The 21,617-nt window shown below is 46.1% G+C and overlaps 2 protein-coding genes across 13 annotated transcripts in view; one reads left to right on the top strand and one right to left on the bottom strand.

Annotated features, from left to right (window-relative positions):
- Positions 1-12,803, top strand: part of ALK (ALK receptor tyrosine kinase) — a 221,736-nt gene extending 208,933 nt beyond the window's left edge. The window contains exons 23-28 of the mRNA XM_041489383.1: positions 5,810-5,907; positions 6,984-7,076; positions 8,724-8,825; positions 9,981-10,115; positions 10,713-10,803; positions 12,099-12,803. Of these exons, the coding sequence (XP_041345317.1) occupies positions 5,810-5,907; positions 6,984-7,076; positions 8,724-8,825; positions 9,981-10,115; positions 10,713-10,803; positions 12,099-12,803 (1,224 nt within the window). The remainder of the gene's footprint in view (positions 1-5,809; positions 5,908-6,983; positions 7,077-8,723; positions 8,826-9,980; positions 10,116-10,712; positions 10,804-12,098) is intronic.
- Positions 12,804-19,400: 6,597 nt separating this feature from the next.
- CLIP4 (CAP-Gly domain containing linker protein family member 4) overlaps positions 19,401-21,617 on the bottom strand; it is a 31,769-nt gene continuing 29,552 nt past the window's right edge. For all 12 annotated transcript variants that reach the window (XM_041489388.1, XM_041489395.1, XM_041489397.1 and 9 more), the window contains one exon: positions 19,401-21,308. In XM_041489388.1, the coding sequence (XP_041345322.1) occupies positions 20,987-21,308 (322 nt within the window). In that variant the 3' untranslated portion in view covers positions 19,401-20,986. The remainder of the gene's footprint in view (positions 21,309-21,617) is intronic.

Raw genomic sequence — 21,617 nt, 5'->3', positions numbered from 1 at the left:
TTGTGGTTTGTTTAGAGAGCTGCTGCCATGAGGCAAACACTTGGCTATAAAAGAGCTCATCTCTGCAGATACTATTTCCCAGCATTTTAGATGGTCACAAAATTTCTGCTGTTGTAAGACCACGTGAAGGCAGGAGCCAGCAGGATAAGGAACGGATGCTGCTGGGGCTATGCAGAGGTGCCTCATCCCTGGACTTTGCTAGATAACATTGCAGATACTACCTAAAAAAAGAACAGAATCAAAGTCTAAAAAAAAAAGTTAAACTCAATTCTTACGTTCTTTTCGCCAGTTGGGGGCAGGCTGGGGGGAAATGTTGAGCTAGTAATATTAAAAAAATAAACCCATTATTCAAACTGCTGATCAGATGCGTTTCTGTGGATACCTGTCAGTTCAAATTTGGCATAGGCAAGGAGACAATCCAGTCTGGAGCTGTCAACTTAATAGAAAATATCTTTAGTCCAGAGTTTTAAAGATTTTCCCCACTGAAATCAGCATCAATAGGAAGAGACAGCTAGAAATGTGGAAGAAATTAATTGCGACTTTTAGAGAGAATTCAGTATTTCAGAATAATAGAGCTTCCTCTGAGTCCCTGGGTCAGAAAGTCACTCAGATATTGCTTAAGTTTAAGGCCAGGGCCCAGCTTCATATTTTGTCTCTAAGTTTGACAGAGGACAAAATGCTGCATTTTATCAGTACAAGAAAGACACAAATTTGATCCAACAGTTATCAATAAGAGTCTTCCTTGAGGCATCTGGAAACAGATAAACTTTTTATTTTTTCCATGCAGTGTAGTTTTCAGACATATAAAATGGTCTGTGAGATTCAGAAGCACTGCAGTCTTGAACAGGTTGCAATAAAGTGGCTCCTTCCTGGATAAGGAGGGTAAACACCCAGAAAGGAAAGTGCTCTGAAATCTGAGCAAGCAGACTTTATAAATACAGGTTGTTTTTCTGAAGCACCTAGAGATGCTCCTACAAATGGGCTGAACTTGGTTGCAGGTGAATGGGGAAATTCGTGTTCTGCAATGTGGTCCCCACTCTCACCCAGTGCAGTGTAAAATGGCACAGACAGGATGTGCTGCCAGGTAAGAGCTTTGTTCAAAACTGCCAGGCCAGGCTGTGCAAGATGTGGGAAGGGGCAGGTGAAACACAATGGGGTTTGGCTGCTTAAATTAGGGAAGCCGGCTCAGTGATGGTATAGATCTTGCGAGGAACCACCAAGAACACTAGTCCTGCACAGGAGGAATTTTTACCTACTTGCAGTAAAATGAGCCAGCTCCTTTTGTAGATGAAACAGCCCTTAATCTCAACAGGATGAAGTCATGGGAGTCTTCTGAGCCTTCTGATCTGAGGAGTTTTTTTTTTTTTTGTTTGGCCCTACCTCAGTCATGAGTTCTTCCTTACCGCGACTTCTGTTCCTGTCAGCAGTAGCTCTGTGCAACCCCTGTGAAAACCCATGGCAGAAGAGGCTGATGGTTCACTCCATTGCTTCCTTAGTATTTATCTTTCTGTCCTCACAGTCGCTCCTCTTCTTTTCCATTCCTCTTCTTTCCGGCAGAGCACCTCAGAATGGGATGATGTAATTTTATCAGTCATGCAGAGACACTCAGTGGCCTATTAACAGAAGATATCTCTTGGAGGGAGGATTGGTTGTGGAAGGGATAAAGAAAACTGCCCCACCTCTGACAGGAACAGAATACGCACCCCCATTTCCAACCTAAGACACTTGTCTTTCCTGACCTGTTTGAGGTTACCTGAGACTGACCATAGCAACTACCAGGCACAAGGCCTTTTCCTGTCATCTTGAAGATTCTCCCTGGTTTCAGCATTTAACCTGCCCCCAGGAGTGAAGCAGACCTTGGATTGATGCCCCTGTTTTCTGCTTTGTCCCATGTCTCCCACACTTTAGGAAAGCTGAGCTTCAGATGCAGATGGGTAGTGCAAGCTGAAACTGATCCAGGAAAGCAGTTTCCATTCCCGCTTTAACAGCTGGGTGAATGTGGGCAGCCTGACTCTGTGCAGACACAGATCCACACTGTTTTGCTCCATTCTAATACCTTCTTTCCCCTTGCCTTGCCCTGCTTCTGCAACCATCCCATGTGGTGTCTGCCTGGCAAGGATGACAGGGTAATTCATTATCTGGCTGCTGGGGCAGCTTCTGAGGGGCCAGTGGCACCTGTGAGTGCTGAGAAATCAGCCTCTGGTGCGTTTTTGACTGCTGGCTCACAAACTGCGAGGCAAGGAGACTATGACTGATGAGAACTGAGATGTGTGCAGGGCACTGTGCTCTGTGAAGTATGGCATCCAGCCCTGGAAGTGGATTTACCCTCTGCATACACTCAAGGTGTGACAGAGTCTCTGTACATAAGGCCTGTGGCTCAGTGCTGGTGGATGTATTGTTGCACAGCTCTTAATGAACCCTGAGCTGCTTTTTTCCTCCTGTTGTTCATTCAGGGAAGACAGGCAGAAGGTGGGCATAGCAGGCTGAATGTCCAGCTTGTCAGGGCTATTAAAGGAAAGGAAAGACAAGGGATAGTGCAGAGTAAAGAGGCTTTGATGAGCTTTGCTTCCAAAAGGACTTAATTCAACACAAGCCCTATCTGGAGGGTGGCAGAGATGCACTTCTTACTCTGCAATAAGCACCATATGAATTACTGCCTTTCTCCTTATTTTCTTTCCACTTTTGTATTTTCCAGCTAATTTCTTTTACCTTGTCTTTCCCACCTACTTTTACTTTCAGCCTAACTACAAAAGAGATTTACATGTTCAGTCTCAATCTTCATCCCCTACTTGCTCTTTTCACTTCCTTGGCAGTAACATCAAATTCATTTTCTAGTTTTGGATAGACTTAATAGAGGTGTTAAAGACACTAACTTGGCACTAATTCCAAGGCTTATGGAAAAAGAAAGCACCATGCTGGAGAGACCACCATTTGCCACTGGCCAGCTACAATCTGTGTGGCTTGGAACAAGACACCTGCAGCGCGCTGCTGTGCACTGGCACACTGAAAAGCAGGAAATGGAGAGGAGGGAATGGTGAAAGAGAAGGTGAATGAAGGGAAGGGGGGAGTGAAGGCATTGCAAGGGACATGAAATGGAAAGCTAAGGCAACTGCAGGAGGTATCAGAGCACAGGATCCAACTTAATGAGATGGACATGCTGCTAGCATTGTTGCATGTTGTTCATCTGTGTTCTTCATGTAAAAAATGAAGTTTCAGGTCAGCCAATATGTAATGATTTTTCTGGACTCTAAGCAAGAATGATCATCACTGATACAAGACCAGTGATTCTCATGGAATATTTTCATTTATGCCATCTAGGTCCGCTCCATAAGGTTCAGATTCATAATTCCCCATGGGCCCATGGCTGACAGCCCTGAAGGCTTTTTCTGTTCCATTTCTAATACAGTTTCACATCTATTACAGGATTACCTCTTCCCCCTCATCTGCAGAGAGACAACCTAGTAGATTCAGAGACTCCTGGAATTGGAGCCTTATCTCAGTGTGAGCATTGCAGAATTGTCCATTCTGGGAAGTTCAGTGCTGATCTTTCTCACACACAGCACAGCAATCAAAGCCCAGCTCTGGGAGAGAAATCATATATGGATAAATGATTCCTCTCCTTTGTGTTGCACAGAGCAGTGATTACACTGAACAATACACAGAATTTCATTCACCTTTGGCAAGATTCAGCCTCACCTGGGAGGTGTCACACCAGTGGTTCCAGCATGCCCACTGCCCTGAGCAGTGGAGCATTGCAGCTGGCATCATCCATTCATCTGGGGAGCAAAAGCTGTAAAGCGAATCTTTTGGTGTGTCTCAAGGCTGCCCCCTTGCAAAATGAATCCCAAACCTCCATTTTTCAAACAAATTACATGGCTAAATTGTCCTTGGCTGGGCAGTCACATCTGTTTTAGGATTGTATTTAGCCAAATAAAAGGTGGAAGGAATTCATCTGAGGAAGGAAAGCAAGAAGAAAAAAAGGAAAGCAAGAAGGAAAAAAAAATGGAAAAAGAGAAAAAAGCTATGCAGTTCAAATCAAATGAGCTTGTGGCTTCAGCCTACTAACTGCTTTGCAGTATAGCCTGAGTCTGAAATCGATTGTAGAGTAAAGAATTGGGCTTTTTGCTCAGTTTTCACTTCAGGTTTCTGACCCTTGCTCAAAAGAGCAGGGAATGGGTAGATTGAGATATTAATTTCCCCTTGGTTATGCCCTGCAAGGGAAAAAGAAGATGTGCATTCTTTCTTATTGTAGCCATCTTGTGTAGCTGGTGAGTCACTTTAACTCACAGAGGTAAAAGAGATTATTCCCCCTTCCCCACAAAATGGCAGGGAAAGAGCTGCTTTATGTTTGCAGAAAATAGTTACTCTGTAAAGAGAAAAGTTTAAGAGGAGATGCAGTCCAGTGTTTAAAAAATCAGTGAGTATATATATGCAATGAACTATACTGTGTAAATAATAAAATATAGGCAGGTGGAACAAGGTGTCATTTTGGTTTATGGCCCTGCATTGGACAAAGCAGGCTTTGTTCGGACAAAGATGCACCATTTTTCAATTATTTCATTACTCAAGTTTTGAGGCCAGGTTTTTTTTCAGAGGACATTAAGTTGGTTTTTTGGGGTTTTTTTGAGGGGTTTTTGTTGTTGTTGTTGTTTGGTTTTGGTTGTGTTTTTTTTGTTTGGTTGATTTTTGGTTTTTGTTTTTAAGTTTTATCAGCCAATGACCACTGTTTAACTAGTGGCTGCTGCAGAGCCTGGACTTATTTCCAGTCCCATTTTGCAGTGATTTAGGTGGGATGGCCAGCACAGCATGGCATGCATCTGGAAATGGGCTGGAGAGCCAGCAGTCCCTGTCACTGGAGTGCTGATTTGTGCACTGGTGTGAGAACCCCAGGGGCAGGTGTGCCTTTTGGGGACTAGGCTGGCTGGTTGGTGTCCTAAGAGAGAGCCAAGGAGTGTGACAAGCTTGTTTGCTCCAATAACTAAGGCTGATAAACACTCAGCCATGAAATGGTTGTTGTGCCATGAGCAGTCACTGCCACCCGGTTGTTTCTCATCACTCCACTGGCAGCAGCACTTCCCCCCAGTGATCACCAGGGATCACTGAATCTCACCACAGGGATCACTAAATCTCACCACGGGGATCACTGATTCACACCCCAGGAATCACTGATTCACCCCTCAGGGCAGCAGCTGTGGTTTGGCTGTAGGCACTGAGTGTGAATCCTGCCCTTTCCACTGAAGCATCTGCCTCCTCCTGGCAAGGGCTGTGGGCTTCATCAGAGGGGCAGGAACAAGGAGCTGGCAGCCTTAGTCTTCCATAGCCCTTGGCTACACAGAATTGTGTCAGTGCTCTAAGGGGCAAGATAAAACCTACACAGATGTGGAGGAGGGAAAGAGCAAATGTGACTCATGCCATTATACAAAATGTCATTCCCGTGGTTCAAGGTGACTTTAGAGAGGAGCTGGCAATAATACAAAGAAACTCAGTGAAGAACAGTTCAGGCTACAAATCTCAAAAATCGTGCTGAAAATTCAGAAGAATCTGCCCTAAGAACTGGGGGAAATTCTTACAGGGGCATCCCAATGGAGCTGGAAAGTCAGATCCTGATGATTCTGTCTGTTCTGATTCTGTCTCTGGGATCTGTATAACGTTGTGTCTGCACATCCTTTCATAGTTCATGGTATGAACTCTCTCTTGTGCATTTTCCTAATCCCTTTGTCACTTGCTGGAGAGCTCCCAGCGCTGTAGCAGCAACAAATCACACCATATTTCTGCTTTTGACCCATGTGTGTGCCTTGTCTTTTGGCAGAATCAGCCCTCCTCCCTCTCCATGCTGGACTTGCTCCACGTGGCCCGTGACATCGCTTGTGGGTGTCAGTACCTGGAGGAGAACCACTTCATTCACAGGTAGGTGAGCCCAGCCTGGGCAGGACTTGCAGACAGGCCAGCAGAGGCTCATAATGCCCTGCTCCATGTTTGTGTCCTGCTGCACTCTAGTGGCTGGACACCTTTAAACAAGGTAGACAAAATCAAAGAAGCAATAAAGAGAGGAGCTGCTATAAATCAGGCTGGCAAAGATCTGTAGTTTTGCCAAAGATCCTGAGCCCTGTCTCAGGGCCTGCACTTGTGCAGCTTATTTGGCTACTCTGTAAATGGACACAAGCTTGTGACAGAAGTCTTTAAAGCTCTCCCTGCCATGAATTTTATTTAGTGCCTGTCTGCTCATTTTGGAAGCCTTTTCTTCTCGCTCTCAAAGAGCACCTGTACAAGCACAGCCAGAAGGGCAGCATTAGGTGACCATTGCTCCTGCAAAACAGGGTGTTTGGCAGGAATCTAGAATCTGCCTGTCGAGTAGAGATGAGCAGAGGTGGCAGTCCACAGCTCTGTAAGTTGCCCACAAGTTGTGCCATTGTGGTATTCAGACCTCAAGGTTTACTGCAGCCCAGCAGAGGTGGAGCTTGGAGCTTTACCTGCATACACAGATTCAGGCCCACAGCTTCAGTATTCAGAGCAACACCTGCACACTGTTCTGGCAGTGTACTGACACCTGTCTCTGGCAGTACAACAGCCTTTTGACAACGCTTGAACAAGCACAGTAGGAACAGATCAGTGGATTGTTCCCCAGACAGCTTGATGTTGGGACTAGTACATTCTGAAATCAGCTCCTCTTCTTGCACTCCTTAGAGACATAAAAATAACTCCTGGGGTGAAGGGAGGCTCACAGGAGGCCCACTCTTTCAACTGGAAGATTGTTATGTGAAGTTAAAAGAGAAAATGTTAAAGAACAAAACTTTTCCTGCTGTGGGGATAGATTGGAGCTGGGGGCATTGCAGTTATCCATAAGCACTGACTTTTCTGGCTGTTTAGGTTCTCTGCAGCTCAGGAAAGTAGGTACTATTTTTTGTTTTCTTTTTGACTTGCAGAACTGTCAAATGATTAAGTGGCTCTTCTCTTTCTGTTTCTTTTCTTCCCTTTCCTCTTAGGGATATTGCTGCCAGGAACTGCCTCCTTACGTGTCGGGGCCCTGGGAGAGTGGCCAAGATTGGAGACTTTGGAATGGCCCGGGATATATACAGGTAGCAGAGCCAAGCCCAGGGTACCTGCAAGTGGGAGGTCCCTGAAATGGGGGAGGAGCAGTGTTTGTGCAGCCTCTTGTGCTGTTCTGTGTAACCCTGGTGAGGCAAGAGTGGAGAGATCCCAGCCTGGTGAATCCCAGCTGATGCATCCCTGATGTTTGCCTTAAACTGTCCTGGACAGTTTTCTCCTGGGCAGTGAAGTCTAATGGTCATGGAAGGTTTTCCCTCCCTCCCTCTTGGACTCTGTCCTCAGTTTCCTTTCTTTATGTTCTCCACACTGAATGGCATTGATGTGTCCTTTTGTTTTGTGATCCTAAATCATTCCGAGTTTAATCTCTCTCCTTGATGCTACCCCTGCACCTTTGGTTTGGTGTCATCAGTAAATTTCCTCAATTTACTGCAGCTAAAGGAGGAAGGTGTAGAAGAAGGTCAGGAAAATATAATCACCCAAACTGGCATTCAGCCAGGACACAGGGTTAACTACTTTTGCTCTTGCAAGAAGTGCCAGAAAATCTTTAATGACCATAAGCAGTCGGGGCTGCAGTTTGATGTCTCATCTTCCATAGAGCACCTCTAGAAGTGCAGCTCCATATCCTGCTGTGCTGAGGAATTGATTTGCCCTGACTCAGAAGAAGGAATTCCTCATGTTCAGTCACCTGCACAGTTTTTTCCAGTGCCTTGCCTTCTTTTTTTTCCTGCTTGGGGACTCTTCTGTGCAATTACTAAGGCAGGTTTGGCTCTGCTTAGCTTGAGCTCTGACAGTATCACAGCCTGAGGTGCTGCAAACAGAGTGCTACCTTCAGAAACCAAGTGCATCAGAGCTGCTTGGGTTTTTTCCCTCTACAAAGAGCCCCCATGCAGCCCCACTGTCAGATGGGGCTCTGCTGGGACAAGTAGCATCTGTCACCCTCACACAATCAGCAGAACCGACTGCCAAGATGAACCTTTGGTGCTGAGCTTTCAAAGGTGCCTTTGAAGCCTGCATGTGTTTCCTTGTCCAGGAATACCCTTTGGATGCTCAGGCTGTGCTGTTTTGATCAGTGATACCAGCTTGCATGAGCAGCCTGTGACTGCCAGCATGGGATTTGGGGCTTGCAGGTTTTATTTCAAATGACAGCAGCTCCAAAGGACTGTTGTAACTCCTGTCTCAGGAACATTTTTGTGCTACTGTCCCAGCTCTAATGACCTGGTATCCTTCTCAACAAGCTCCTTGTTCCTACAAAGGGGTTTGGATTTTACTCACAATGCTTTAGACTGGGTATATATGGGATAGATTTGGTTTATTCTTGCTGGGTGTGCCCAGGATGACCATGTGTGAGATGAGGTGGGGAGATCTTGCTGTGGTTGAAAAGGGCAGGAGGGAGCTCTGCCAGCAGCAGTTACTGTGTTAGCAATTCCCTAGGAGGATGAGGATTACTGGTTTACCAGATCAGGCCTGAAGTGATGTAGATGAAACAGCACTTCGGTGGTTTGCTCTTTTTCACTACTTTTATGAGAAGAAACAGGTCATTTCAGCACTTAAATTGTTCCACCTAAATTAGTCTCTCCTCTGGCTCATAATTTTAATATTTGTAATTACAAAAATCCCATATTGATGGCATTTTCTGAATTCTTGGCTGACTCTTTTGTTCTGTTTGTTCTTTGCAGAGCCAGCTACTATCGTAAGGGTGGGTGTGCAATGTTGCCTGTCAAATGGATGCCTCCTGAGGCTTTCATGGAAGGGATATTTACATCAAAAACAGACACATGGTGCGCTTCCTTTCCTCCGCTGGCCGGTCTGTCCGTGTTGGAACCCCTTTTGTAAACTGTGAATATTTTGTAAAAACACACATTCTTGTTCACTTCTCACATACTGAAAAGACAAGCTGGGTCTTTCAGAGCCAGCAGTGTTTGAGGAGACAAGGGAGCAGAAAGGTCAGAGGTGGGTGCTGCAGGGCAGGTGAGCGGGCAGGGAAGGGAGAGCAGAGCAGATGCAGCTGCTGCTCCAGCAGAAAAGCATCAGTCCCACACTGAGGGAAGCAGCATGGGAGACTGCAGGCACAATCTATCCTGCCAGTCAGGGAGAAGGGTGTCCTGCATTGTGGGGTTTGCCTTTCTCCTGGCCTACAGCAGCAGTTGGAGCTCCTGAGTGGCCAGAGGTGGGGAGGAAAATCAGTAAACAAGAGCTCAGAGGGAAGGGACTGGTGGCCAGGACACAGCTCCTGAGCAAGCCCCAGCAGAGGAGTGAGATCCACACCCTGGTATAGCTGAGCCCTGCCTGTCTCAGCACCAAGCAGAGGAGTTTCCCATTGCTGCATATCTCTCTACAATTTTAACCAACAGGGTTGTGGTTCCCAAACCACTGACCAGGTGAATGCTTTGGAGGGGTCCTGTCCCAGCCACTGTCCCCAGGGCTTTGCAGGCCACAGCACCCAGGCCAGGGCTGCGTTTGCTAGGGAGTGTTTTCATTGTGCTCTGAGTGACAGGGGCGGCCTGTGGGCCTCAGAGCATTGGTGGGGATTCACTAGCAGCATATTTCATGCAGGGGTAGCTATTCCAGAGGAAAAGTTTGCCAAAACTTCTCTCCCCAGCTGTGGTCAGTGTCTCAGAAAAGGATGACCTGACTTTCACTTTTGTTACCTCCAGTTGAGCAGTGCTGAGTACAAGGGCAAAGCAACCACGTTTTACCTACATCATAGGCTTCACTCACCTAGCAATCAACTACTGGTATTTTATATTAAAAGTTTTAAAGTTTACTGTTACAACTTTGGAGCTTATTTAAGTCTGAATCCTATAGCAGGATTTCCACCAGCTGCCTGATCAAAAGTTGCAAAGTTGCTGATGGTACTGAACCTAAGGGCACTGCCCACTGGTGATGGTCATTCCAGTATCCCTCACTTTGTTTTCCTTTGCTTCTGTACTCAGGTCCTTTGGCGTATTGCTGTGGGAGATATTCTCTTTGGGATACATGCCCTACCCCAGCAAAAGCAACCAGGAGGTTCTGGAGTTTGTCACCAATGGAGGAAGGATGGATCCACCTAAAAACTGCCCTGGCCCTGTGTATGAGACTATAATTTTGATATATTCATGCAACTAAGCTTCTGTTTCAGATGCTTTTTCTCTACTCAAAAGTTAGTAACTTTTAAGATTGACCTATCATGGCTAATCTGCCTTGTTAAACTTTAGTGCCAGTGATTTCTCTAATATTTAATTTTTCTGTTGTTTTGGAGAATAATTCAGGGCCCATTTGAGAAGTCCTGGCCACTGCTTGTTTGGTCAAAGATGACACAATATTTCTCTGTCTTTGGTTAGCTGTGAAACTTCAATGCATCAGACTGTTCACAGGCAGGGAAAACTGGGCTCCTTTATCTCTAGCCCTGCCTACCTTTAATGTGCTGTCCAAGAAATCCCTTGGTGAATCCCAGGGAATCAGGTGAATGAGTAATTTCTCTGAAACACTGTGGATTTCACCCCACTGGTGGTCACATTCCAGTGGTCACCAGTGCATCAGTTGTCCCACTCCAGGGAAGGCAGAGAACTCTCATTTGTCAGAAGCAAGAATGGTGATGAATGTCTGTGATTCCCAAGCTGCCATGAGCAGCTGTCGCATCCCACGGGATCTGCTGTTCACCAGTGTCTCCTGTTCTGCCCTTCCAGCTACCGCATTATGACCCAGTGTTGGCAGCACCAGCCTGAAGACCGGCCAAACTTTGCCATAATCCTGGAGAGGATTGAGTACTGCACTCAGGTACCGGTGTTCGGATGAGAGGGGTGGAGAGGGTTCTTCTTGAGGAGCTGTCTAGACAAGCCAGGGCTCGAGATGAGGAGGCAGCACTGCACTACTGCAGTCAGCAGTCCAGGGAGACTGATGGCAGCCTGGGGCCCCTGGCTGGATATTCACCTCATCAGGTGCTTGATCCTTCTTGTCTTTTGCTGCTGAAAGGCACAGGCTAACACAGGCTTAGACAGCTTTACAAAGAGCACACCTGTAGCCCTGCCTCTGCTTACAGAGCGCTGATTCAACAAGCAAATGAGCAAAGGCAGGCCAGCACCTGCCCTGCTTTCACATGCCTCATCCCAGCCACTCCATCCCAGTGTTTACCCTTAAGGCATAGTCAGCACTGAACAGAAATGGTCCCAGCTTGGAGCACCCTTTGCAGATGGTTTCACCAGCTGTTGGCAATTTTTTTTAATCTGACAGTGCTGGAGTAGGCAGGTGGCGAGATGGCCAAGCTAAAGGAGTGAGGATTCTTAGGCTAGGCAATGGGGAAAAGGTGTGGCTGGCTTTCCAGGCCAAAATCTGATTTACTTATTTTTTTACCACCAGTTTAGCTTGTGAGGAATAGGGCAGTTTGGAAAATGTTCTCCTGCCTGCATCAGTGCAGGCTCCTTCTACGATCTCACTGTTGTTCACTTCAGTCAGTTTGCTTTCCCTTGCTGTTTGGGAAGCTTGATCTGGTTTTTATGTGTGTTTGGATCCTGGGATTGGAAGGCATTTTTTTCTGCTATCTGTAGCTTGCCATGGCATATAGCAATAAGTAAAGGTTGCCAAGATCACTGAATTTTCTCTCAGTTTAATTTTCAAAACTGCTTAAATATCTCAGAACCACAGCCTCTGTGGATTTGGGCTTCAAGGGGTCTGCCAGTATTGTCTTCACTCTGCATTCCCATTCCTCCCTTCTTGTGTGGAGGCAATACTTACATGGTTCCAACTTTCTCAATATTATCTGAGAGTGTTATGAACTCTGAGATGATAGAGATTCCAAAAAGCATTCCCACAGGAAATTTTGCTGGACATAAAATATGCTTTTCATTGGTTTTGTGCCTCTGCTGTTCTATGGTGAGTTTAAGGGTTACTTTCTTTTAAAGAGTTGGATTTTAAGGATATACTGTTGCATCTCACACCTAACTGCACTTTGTCTACATCCTCTCCTCATGGAATGTGGGTTCTGGGTGGTGGGATGTGTTGAGATCATAGTGTGACAGCTGCTAGATGTGTGGTGGCTGCAGGCTTTGAGAAATTCCCGTTGTTCCCTTTGGCAGGATCCCGATGTCATCAACACTGCCTTGCCGGTAGAATACGGCCCATCGGCTGAGGAGGAGGAGAAGGTGGCGATGCGCCCCGATGATCCAGAAGGAATTCCTCCTCTCTTGGTCTCAACACACCAAGACAGAAAGGATGATAAGCAAACCCTGCCATCTCCACCACCCCTGCCGTCAGCCGTCACTGCTGGAAAATCTCTAGGGAAAGTGGGAGCCTTGGAACAGCCAGCACAGGGGAAGGTGCAGTCAGCCACAGCGGGGGGACACATCAACATGGCCTATGCCCAGTCCAATCCCCCTTCCGAGCTTCACAAAAGCCGGGGCTCCAGAAACAAGCCCACCAACCTCTGGAATCCAACCTACGGCTCCTGGTTTGCAGAGAAGCAGGCCAGCAAAAACAGTTCTCTGCTGGAGAAGGAGAGGCCCGAGAGGGAGAATCTGGGACAGGAAGGAAACTGTACTGTGGGGCCCAACATTGTGACTGGCAGGCTGCCAGGCTCCTCCCTGCTCTTAGAGCCATCTTCCCTAACAGCAAGCGTTAAAGAAGTGCCTCTCTTTAGGCTCCGCCACTTCCCCTGTGGGAATGTCAACTACGGATACCAGCAGCAGGGCTTACCCTTGGAAAGCTCCACACCACCTTGCGCTAGCAGTTACGAGGACCCTGTCCTTAGAAACAAGAGCCACATAACCCAGCAGGGGCCCTGAGAGCCCTCGACCCTCTCTTGACTTTTCCCCCCGTGGCCCCTGAGCCTTGAAGAGATGTCCTGTTACCCAGCACACCACGAGCAAGGCATCGGACAGCATCACCTCCTGTTTTGTGCAAACTTGCTCCAAAAGTGCCACCCTTGACGCTGTAATTTCTACTAACCCGTGTGGCTTCAAACCAGCAGAGCCCCAGCAGAGTCAGAGGAACGAGGGGGAGGGAGGATGCAGGGAACTGTTGTTAACTGCAAGGCCCAGCTGCTGTTGCATCAACTCATCCGCATGGTTGTCGTCATGCCCTTCCTGTGAGCTTTTCCCAGTCGTGCGTCCTCTGCTTCCGTGTCAAGCCGCGGCTCACTGCCATGAGTGTTTCATGTCTGGGCTTTTCCGTGCCAAACTTGTCGTTGCTGTGGAAGACCTGGAGGTCTCCTGCTGCTGGCAGAGCTTGTAGTGGGTTTGGGAAGAGCGTCCTCTATCCAAACCAAAAAAAAAATAAAAAAAAGACAGCGCTGAATGGTGACGCGATGGCACGTTCTCAAGTCTTGGTCCAGCTGCAATCCAGTCTTCGAAAGTCCTTGAATGCACAGTGTTGTGGGAGTGCTGGCAGGGCAATGGAAAAGCCCTGGTCACACTGCATCACTTGAAAGGGAGGGGAGAGGAAGCAAAGGATGGGTGTAGATGCTACGAGGCATTCGGGGGCGGGCATTGTTTTTGGCTGAGGTTTTCTTTGGTTTGTTTTTGTTCACCTATGCTTAAGCACCAGAACCCAGTAAAGCCCTTTAAAATTCCTTCTGTCCTACAAAAGTAGGGATGCCCTTCATCAGGAACATGGAAGTGTCAAGTGGAAGCAAGGTGAAGCTTTAATGGACCATGGTCATGAGAGAGACTTTCACCATGCCCTGAAAAGGGACAGCCACCTGCATACCTCAAAGGTTTGAAATAGCCTTTGACATTCACTGTATGAACAACGCCATAAAAGCAGAAGACTACATCGTGCCACTGTCTGTATGAAGGGTTTAGAGCCCTTTTTCCTTTGGCAAAATACGTGTATGGTAGTGGTTTAAGGACAAACACTCCATTGACTCACTTTGTACACCCCGTGCATGAAAAATATTCCAGTTAAGTGTATTGTCAAAACATAGATGTAGGAAATAATTCATGTGTAAAGATGTGCATTAGTAACTTCCTCTTGGGGTTGCGAGGAGCTGTTTTAGCATGATTGCTATCCAAATAAGGGGTGCTTATTTCCATAGAAATGGGAGTACTGGGGCATCACCAAAGGAGTGGGAAGGTGTTCTTCATTCTGAGACTCTTCAGTTCAGTGAAGTGACCCTGAGTCTGGCCCTGGATCCAAAGGTTGAGGTAAGCTTCCTGTCTTCATCAGGGAACAAACCAGAATCCCTACACATCCTAAACTTTGGGATGGGCAGATGGAAATTGGAGGACTTGGCTTGGGCTACCCCCCTTGTAAAAAATACACTGCAGAGGGAGCACTAGTGTGCTCTCCTAATCTGCCTTTCTGATGCCTCTGATACACAGAATTAAATCCTTTTTCAAGTCCAAAGCCAAAAGCAGATGTGGTGACTGGTTAACAGGCTGTGCTCGTGTGTTGGGTCAGGGGCTGCTCTGAATTTCATGTTCATCTGCTAGAGATCCATCCCACTGCTGCTGCATGGGTTAGGGGGGATAACAAGGGTCTCGCTTACAGGCTTCTTTATGCTGAGCTAAGAGGGTATTTGTCATCTCCCAGGTTATTAGGCTCACAGCTCTTACTGTGAAATAGCTGCTGGGGAGGGATTCTGTCTAGCTTAGGATTGCGTTAGTGTCACACCAGTCTCTCTCTCCCTAGCTCAGTAAACTCAGTGGGCTAGTTTCTTGAGTCTCGGGAAAGCTGATTAATTCAGGAGGCAAGCACCATCTGAACAATTTATTACACTAGTACATTATTCACATATAATAGCAATTTTCATTTAGGTATTCCAGCTTTCTCATTTTCAGAAGATCTGAAGCTCCTCATTGTTTTCTTTAGCCTTTCTTTGGAAAGGAGCACACTCTGAGTTTTTGTTGCCTTACAAAGTTACTGAGGGCAGAAGCTGACCTGTTTACTGATGAGTCTTTTCAAAAGAATGCACAAGAACAAAAAGTTGCTAAGTTACTGATCTTTGACTAGCTGAAATTATTAATTCTTGGATCTGGGACAGCAGCTTCGATGCTGCACAAATGCAGATAAGCTGCCAGGTTATGGTGTTAAAGGTGGCATTTCTAAAGAAACTTAAAAAGCACCAGCAGCAAGAGATAATTTTAAGTCTGTAGGTGTGAAAGGCAGGCTCTCCCAGCCATGATCAGAGTGTGGTTACTGCTTTGAGCTTGTGCTGTGCAGTTATTTTATCATAGAATTTCCTACAGAATAGGAGTTGTAAAAAAAGAAGGAGCTAAACACAGTCCTGCTTCTTACCTATGGAATATGTCAAGAGATAATTCTGATCAGGGGAAATAGTGAATTACTACTGAAATTCTCCAGTCTGCTGAATGCAATGCATTGAGCAAATACTGTTCAGCACTGGCAGCTGCTTTTAAGTGAGCTTCCCTTTAGTGTCTCCAGTGCAAAATGCTTTTTTGTGGGTTCTTTAGTGGTTTGGATTTTCTTGGTTGGTTGGTGTTGGAGTTTTGGGGTTTGTTTTTATTACTGTTTTTTGGTTTGGTTTTTTTTTAATCCCTCTCAACTCTTGGAATTCAGAAATCCAGTTTGGGCTTATTTTTCATGTTAAAACCATACCATTTCTGAGCTCTTCCACAGCAAGCATTTAGTTTGGTATCTCTGGAGTGCTGTCCAAGCATAGTACCCCTGGTTGCAAAAACTGTTCTGTAAATATTGGTGGTAATCGAATCTCCTCACTCAGAAACAGGAGGTGGAGCATTTGCCTGTCCTCTTTCTTAGAAAACAAATACTGCCATTAATTGCTTGGACCAAAGGGTGCTCTGTTGATTGTATTCAGGCTGCAGTTGCCATGAGCATGAACCAGAAATTTTAATTTCTGTGTCTAGGATGATTCACCTGTTCAGTACTCAGAGCTGCAGGGACCAGAAGGGATTTAAGTCACCATGGGCGCACCAGACCAAAGCACTCTGTAAATCCTAAATTCCTCTATCAAACCCTTCCATGCTAGGAGAAAAACAAATTCAAGTTATTTTAACCCTCTCACCCGTTATTGTCAATGAGTTATTTTTTTAAATTATAGTTTGTTGACACACTGTATATTTTTAAGGAACTTGTTTTAAGACCATTAATCTTTTGTGGTGGTAATAATGATGTTCTGATTTATGTCTTCCTCATTCTGCAGTGGAAAAGCGGGAAGCAGTATGATCTACAGGATGTAAAGCACAACCGGGGAAAAACCCTGTGCTTAGGCTCTGAAAATGGCTCATTTCCATGTGGATGTTACCTGGTTTCCTATAGAAGATAAGTAGGTTTCTGGTTCCGTGAGCTGCTGGAGGTAATCAGGTTCGGATGCCTGTCTCTCTACCTTTCCAGTTGTCCCATCATCTTCCCTTTGTGCCACTGAACTTTGTTTCCCCACCACGTGCCTGGGAATGAAGCAGGGCAGGAGCGAGGGCGGTTCTGCTCCCCCGAGGCAGTGAGGGGTGGGAGAGGGGCTTGGCCCCAGCGAGAGGAGGTGCAGGGACCACAGGAGGGAAGCCCCAGGGCTGCGATAGTTTGGCCGCGTCGGTCTCGGACAGCGGTGTCGGACCGCGGCTGCTCCGGCTGCCCTGCACTGGGAGCGGCCCAGCACGGCACACCAGGGCTGGAACAGGGAATGGCAGGTGCCACTTTGCGTGTCTGCTCCTGCTACTGCGCCTGGCTGCTGGGGGATGAGAACCTTGACGTGGGAATTGCATAAAACAGCCTTCCACAGCAGCAAAGACATCGCTGTTCGTCTGTCCCAGAGTTAAACCCATCGCAGGGAAGTGTCCCAAGTGTCCGCTCCTGGCTTCTTTTAGTACCGAGCTTCATTATAGGAGTGTCTGTCTCATGTACAGCCGTTTATGCAACATTGTTTATAAAGGAAGGGCCTGTGCACTTCAGGGATACTATGAAGAAAAATACTAATATATGGTCATTGAGTATTTTGTATTGAATAGTGTATTTGTATTGTAAACAAGTGTAGTGAATCACAAGGCATGAAGACAAATAAAGTGACAGTAGCTGGATTTCTCCGTGTTGGGCTGTGCAATGATTGGATCAATGTCCAGGTGTCTCTGGATGTCCATTTTTACTTGCCAAAGTTGTGGAAGTGTTAGGGTGATGAACACCCTAAGGAGGAGATTTGATGGTATCCCGAGCCACCTTTTGGGCTCGCAGCAGCTGTTCCAGGCCTCTTTGCGCTGCAGATGCTACACACCAAGTTTCCTACAGGGGAAGGTGCCCTTCCCTCTGTCACCAGGAAGGCTGGCTTTTGCCCACAGCAAACTGGCCAGTACAAAAACAGAGTAAAGGATATGGCTGAAGATTTCATTTGGGTGGTTTCCTAATTGTATATTTCTAAGACAGCCTTTGAGTCTGGACTGAGGGTAGGTCTTCCTGTAAGATGTATTTTAATTAATTTTCAGTATTGAAAATTACACTCTTGAATCTTGTGACAATTCTAGGATGAGATAGCTTCTGCCCTGAAACACTCACTTTTTATCCCATCCCATATCACTCCTATGGCCCAGGCAGCTCCATTCTCCTTAAATGCTCCTTAAAATTAGGACTGACTTACCATATATAAACTTTCTCCTTCATGTGCTCATTCTACAGCAGGATAGTGCTCTGGTATGGTTAACAAGACTTTTCCAGTAGGCACCTCTCCCCTCCCTCATTTTCTTCCCTGTCTTAACTCAAAAAGGAGCTCTCCTATGCTCTTCCAGGAAGAGGGCTGGTCAGCAGCCAGCTGCCACAGCCTGGTTTGGAGCTGGCACTGGCTGGAAATCTCTGCTGTAATTCCCCTTTTTTCCAGAGTTGTCAGTCTGCAGCCAGGCAGGGAAAAGGATGCAGGTGGGTACTCTGCTATGTGGCTGTCATGGACAGTTTCAGCTTCCACCTGGTCCTTGACCAGGCTTCTGCAAACTCTGAACTCTGAACCAGCCATGACAGAAAAGGTGGATTTGCCACCTCTCACAGGTGACAGAGTTAACTTGTCAGAGGAACTAGGCTGTGTCCTGCAGCTCTGCAGAGCCAGCCTTGGACCCGTGTGCAGCACTCTGAAGGCGCAGGCTCCCTGCCCAGAAAACCATTTCTGTCACCATCTGCAGAACAGTCACTGAGTCCAGCTGAGCTGAGCTCCCCAGAAATTAATTCCCCATCCTCGGACACCTCAAGAAAATTCTCATCCCCCTGTCACGTGCACCTGTGGTATCTCCTTTCCAGCCAGTGCTCAAGAAAACTTGAAAGATTTAATTGCTAAGAATACTGAGGGACATTATCAGGACCTGAGACATGCTGTGGAACAAGGACTGGCCTCAGAGTCTGCACAGAGAGCACTGAATTGCTGGGGACCATCTGTTTATTTATTTATAAACTACACATAATGTTTTATTTATGCAGTTTCTTGGGACTTTGAGGATCAATTGGCTTTTTTTCTAACCAGTCAGGGGCTGTGGCAGTAGTCCTCTGCACAGCACCTAATTTCAAACTTCACTGCCACTTATTTTCAGAATTTTCTTTATGACACAGTGTCCTCCTGCAAGAGTTGGAGTAAAGGATTATGGCAACTTACCTTGGATTTAGGGAAGCATAAATCCCTTCCCCTCATCACCTTGAAGAGAGCCATCAGTAATCCTTTCTGGAATGGACTGATTTATTTCTGTTTCAGACAGCATAATTTTACAGTGCTTCTTGCTTCCTGGCAGAAGAATCTGAGAGCTACCAAAACACTCCATCCTGATAACAGTGAGACTAGCTCCTCTAAGCTACAGTGCTCCAGCCAATTACAGCCAGAGCTTCCCGGAGAGATGTGCTGCAGGCTGAAGCTGAAATGGAAGGCAGAGCACAACACACCAGTGCCAGATGGTATCTGTGCCCTCTCCTGCACCCACCAGGCAGCTTCAGAGAGGCCCAGACCCCGCTTCCAGCTGAACTGTGTGGAGCTACAGAGCTGTGCAAGGCACAGCCCGACACCCCTGCAGGAAAAACGAGCTCCCACTGAATCATCCGTGCAAGACCGACCACACAGAAATGCTGTGACTCCCACAAGCTGCCCCAGCTTGCTGCCTCACCCACACGCCTGTTCCCATACCTACCTGCTGGAGAACTCCAGCTACCCCTCAGATAAAGCAGTTCCACCATTCCATCTGGTCAGGCAGGAAAAAGAGCATTCCTGGTAATGAGTGTCTCCTCACAGAAACGCCACTGCTCGCCCAGGAGCACGGGGCTGTGACAGAAAGTGCTGTGCAAAGGCTTTGTCTGGAGCTGGCAGTTCTGTGCTGAACAGCCAGGAGAGAGAAAACCCTCTGGCTCACAGCTGGCAGCTGCACACTGAACTCCCTGCACTTAATTTGTACAGAAGAACTGAAGGAAGAAAGGTACATTCTGTAAAGATCCAATGAAAATTATTTTTGCTCTACTATTTAACAGGGTTTCATTTTATTAATATCAGCAGGAAACAGATATTAGACAAAGTAAAGTTCAGTACATCACTGAATATCTGCATCTCTAAATATAAAGCATTACTTTGTTTTTTACATTCAAAATTTACAGCTTTTATATTCAATTAAAAATTCCCATGAGTTAGAATACAATAGGCATTATTTTAAATACAGATCAGGAAAAATAACTACAGCAACATTTAAAAGAACGTTACAGCAGCAGGATTCTGTCTAAAAATAGATTTAAAGTATCACTTCTTCAAGTAGGCAAGAGCAAGCAAATAATTTAAGAGTAAAATGACTGTTCTGGAACACAAACCCATCCAGTTAAGATAATGTTTACATATGCTGAGCAATTAAAATACATTGTATGTTTAAAACATGGACAAAAGATTAGCAGTTCTAAAAGACTGATACATAAATGATGTCACATAAAGGCCCATTACAGTGCTGTACCTAAAACTACCCTTAAGTCATCATAAGATCTCACAAAAATTTATATTGGAAACTGTTCCAAAGCAAACAAAAAGAAACAGTGTCACAAACTAATCAAATAATGGCAACAGCTTGCTTGAAAACCCTGTATCTGTTCCATACCATTGGCAGGAATTACCATGCTGTATTTATACAGACTTAATATCTATGATAAGGGAATTATGTATTCCACTCTGCGTTTACTTGCATTTTACAACTGTGATACTCATTGCCTGCAGCACCCCAAACACAAAAATAGTCTCTAAAAATGAGGGTAAGCTCCCCAGCAGAGTGCAAAGTGCATTATTTTAAAGAGTGCATCTTGTACGTAGCTCCTTCTACAAATGCAGAACAAAAAGTGCTTGTTACTGTACAGACTGACATGCAGCATATTTGTGCTTTTTAAAGGCTTCTTATTTAATTGCTGCTCTTCACTAGGAGAGGGGCAAATCCTTGTATTTATCAGCCCTTTTGTATTATGGAGGGGAGAAGAAGTGGAGGGAGAAAGAGCAAGAGAGATCTGAACAGTAAAATGCAAAAATACTCCACAACCCTTTGGAAAAGGGTGGAGGGGTTTGGCTTTTATTTTTTTCCCTTTCTTATTGCTAGCAGCTGGTATTGGAGTTGACAAAGTGCCCGGGAACCAGGCTAATGTCACCCATCAACCACCTCCACTGTCAAAAGCAGGCAATGCACAAACATTTCCAGTTCATTACTACATGGAGAAAAGCCCTCTGAATACTGCATGAACCACACAGGAACTTCAGAGAACGCTCCAGCCACTCTGTTCTCCAACTGAAATGGTGTTCAAATAATGCAGCATCTTAAACCCAAGATGCTTTAATAACCTTCCAGGCAAGGGTCATTAAAGTAAGAGAAACTCAACAGTGGTTTTACTTCTTAACATGACTGAACACTTCATCTATTTTATATATATATATATTTATATAAAATATATATATTATATACACGCACATATATACTTCTATATGTAAAACGCAAATGCAGATTTAAAGGTTCCAAAATAAGTTTGCATTCTAGGCGGGGTTTCTTTGTGCTTTAAAATACTCCTTCCCCACTCTGTGGGCTCAGCAGATATCATCCACCAGCTTGGCCCCGTTGATGCCACGGTAGGTGACCCTGCTGGGGCGCACCAGGACGCCGTGGTTCAGCCGGCAGCTGAAGTAGCGCTTCTCCCCCACGGAGCCGTCGTTCTTCCCCTTGGCACTGCGGAGCTCCAGCCCCAGCCAGATCCCTGGGGCAAAGTCTGTGGGGCCGATGTACCTGATGGTGCCCATCTCGTTGGAGCTGGTCAGGAGGACCTGGGAGCCCTCGTGCAGCTTCACGGGCCCCTCGGAGGGAGCTGCCGCGCTGCTGCTCCAGCTGCGCCGCAGCACAGAGCTCTTGGATCTAGCGAGAAAGGAAGGGAACCAAAAAAAGTCTTTTTTTTGTTATAAAACATCCAGGGCCAATCTGTAATTCAAGGAAGTGCATGGGGGAAAAAACACACCCTCAAATCCCTTTTTAGAAAAACTGGGCTCGATCTCATGTAACTAACAAACCATGAAATAACAGTGACAGGCCGCTACACTCGGCAGTCTGAAGTATTGGAAAAGCAATTTCCTTCACCCGATGCTAGGATCTACAGTATTTACAGCAGGTGATAGTATTGGTAAATTAAGCCACACAAAACATTTTATTTGGGGCTTAAAACAGTTT

Source organism: Pyrgilauda ruficollis, unplaced genomic scaffold, assembly GCF_017590135.1.
Source record: "Pyrgilauda ruficollis isolate IOZ18807 unplaced genomic scaffold, ASM1759013v1 scaffold93, whole genome shotgun sequence".
NCBI classification, from domain to species: Eukaryota; Metazoa; Chordata; class Aves; order Passeriformes; family Passeridae; genus Pyrgilauda; species Pyrgilauda ruficollis.
The sequence above is the reverse complement of the archived record's forward strand: the minus strand, read 5'-3'. Positions and strand labels throughout refer to the sequence as shown.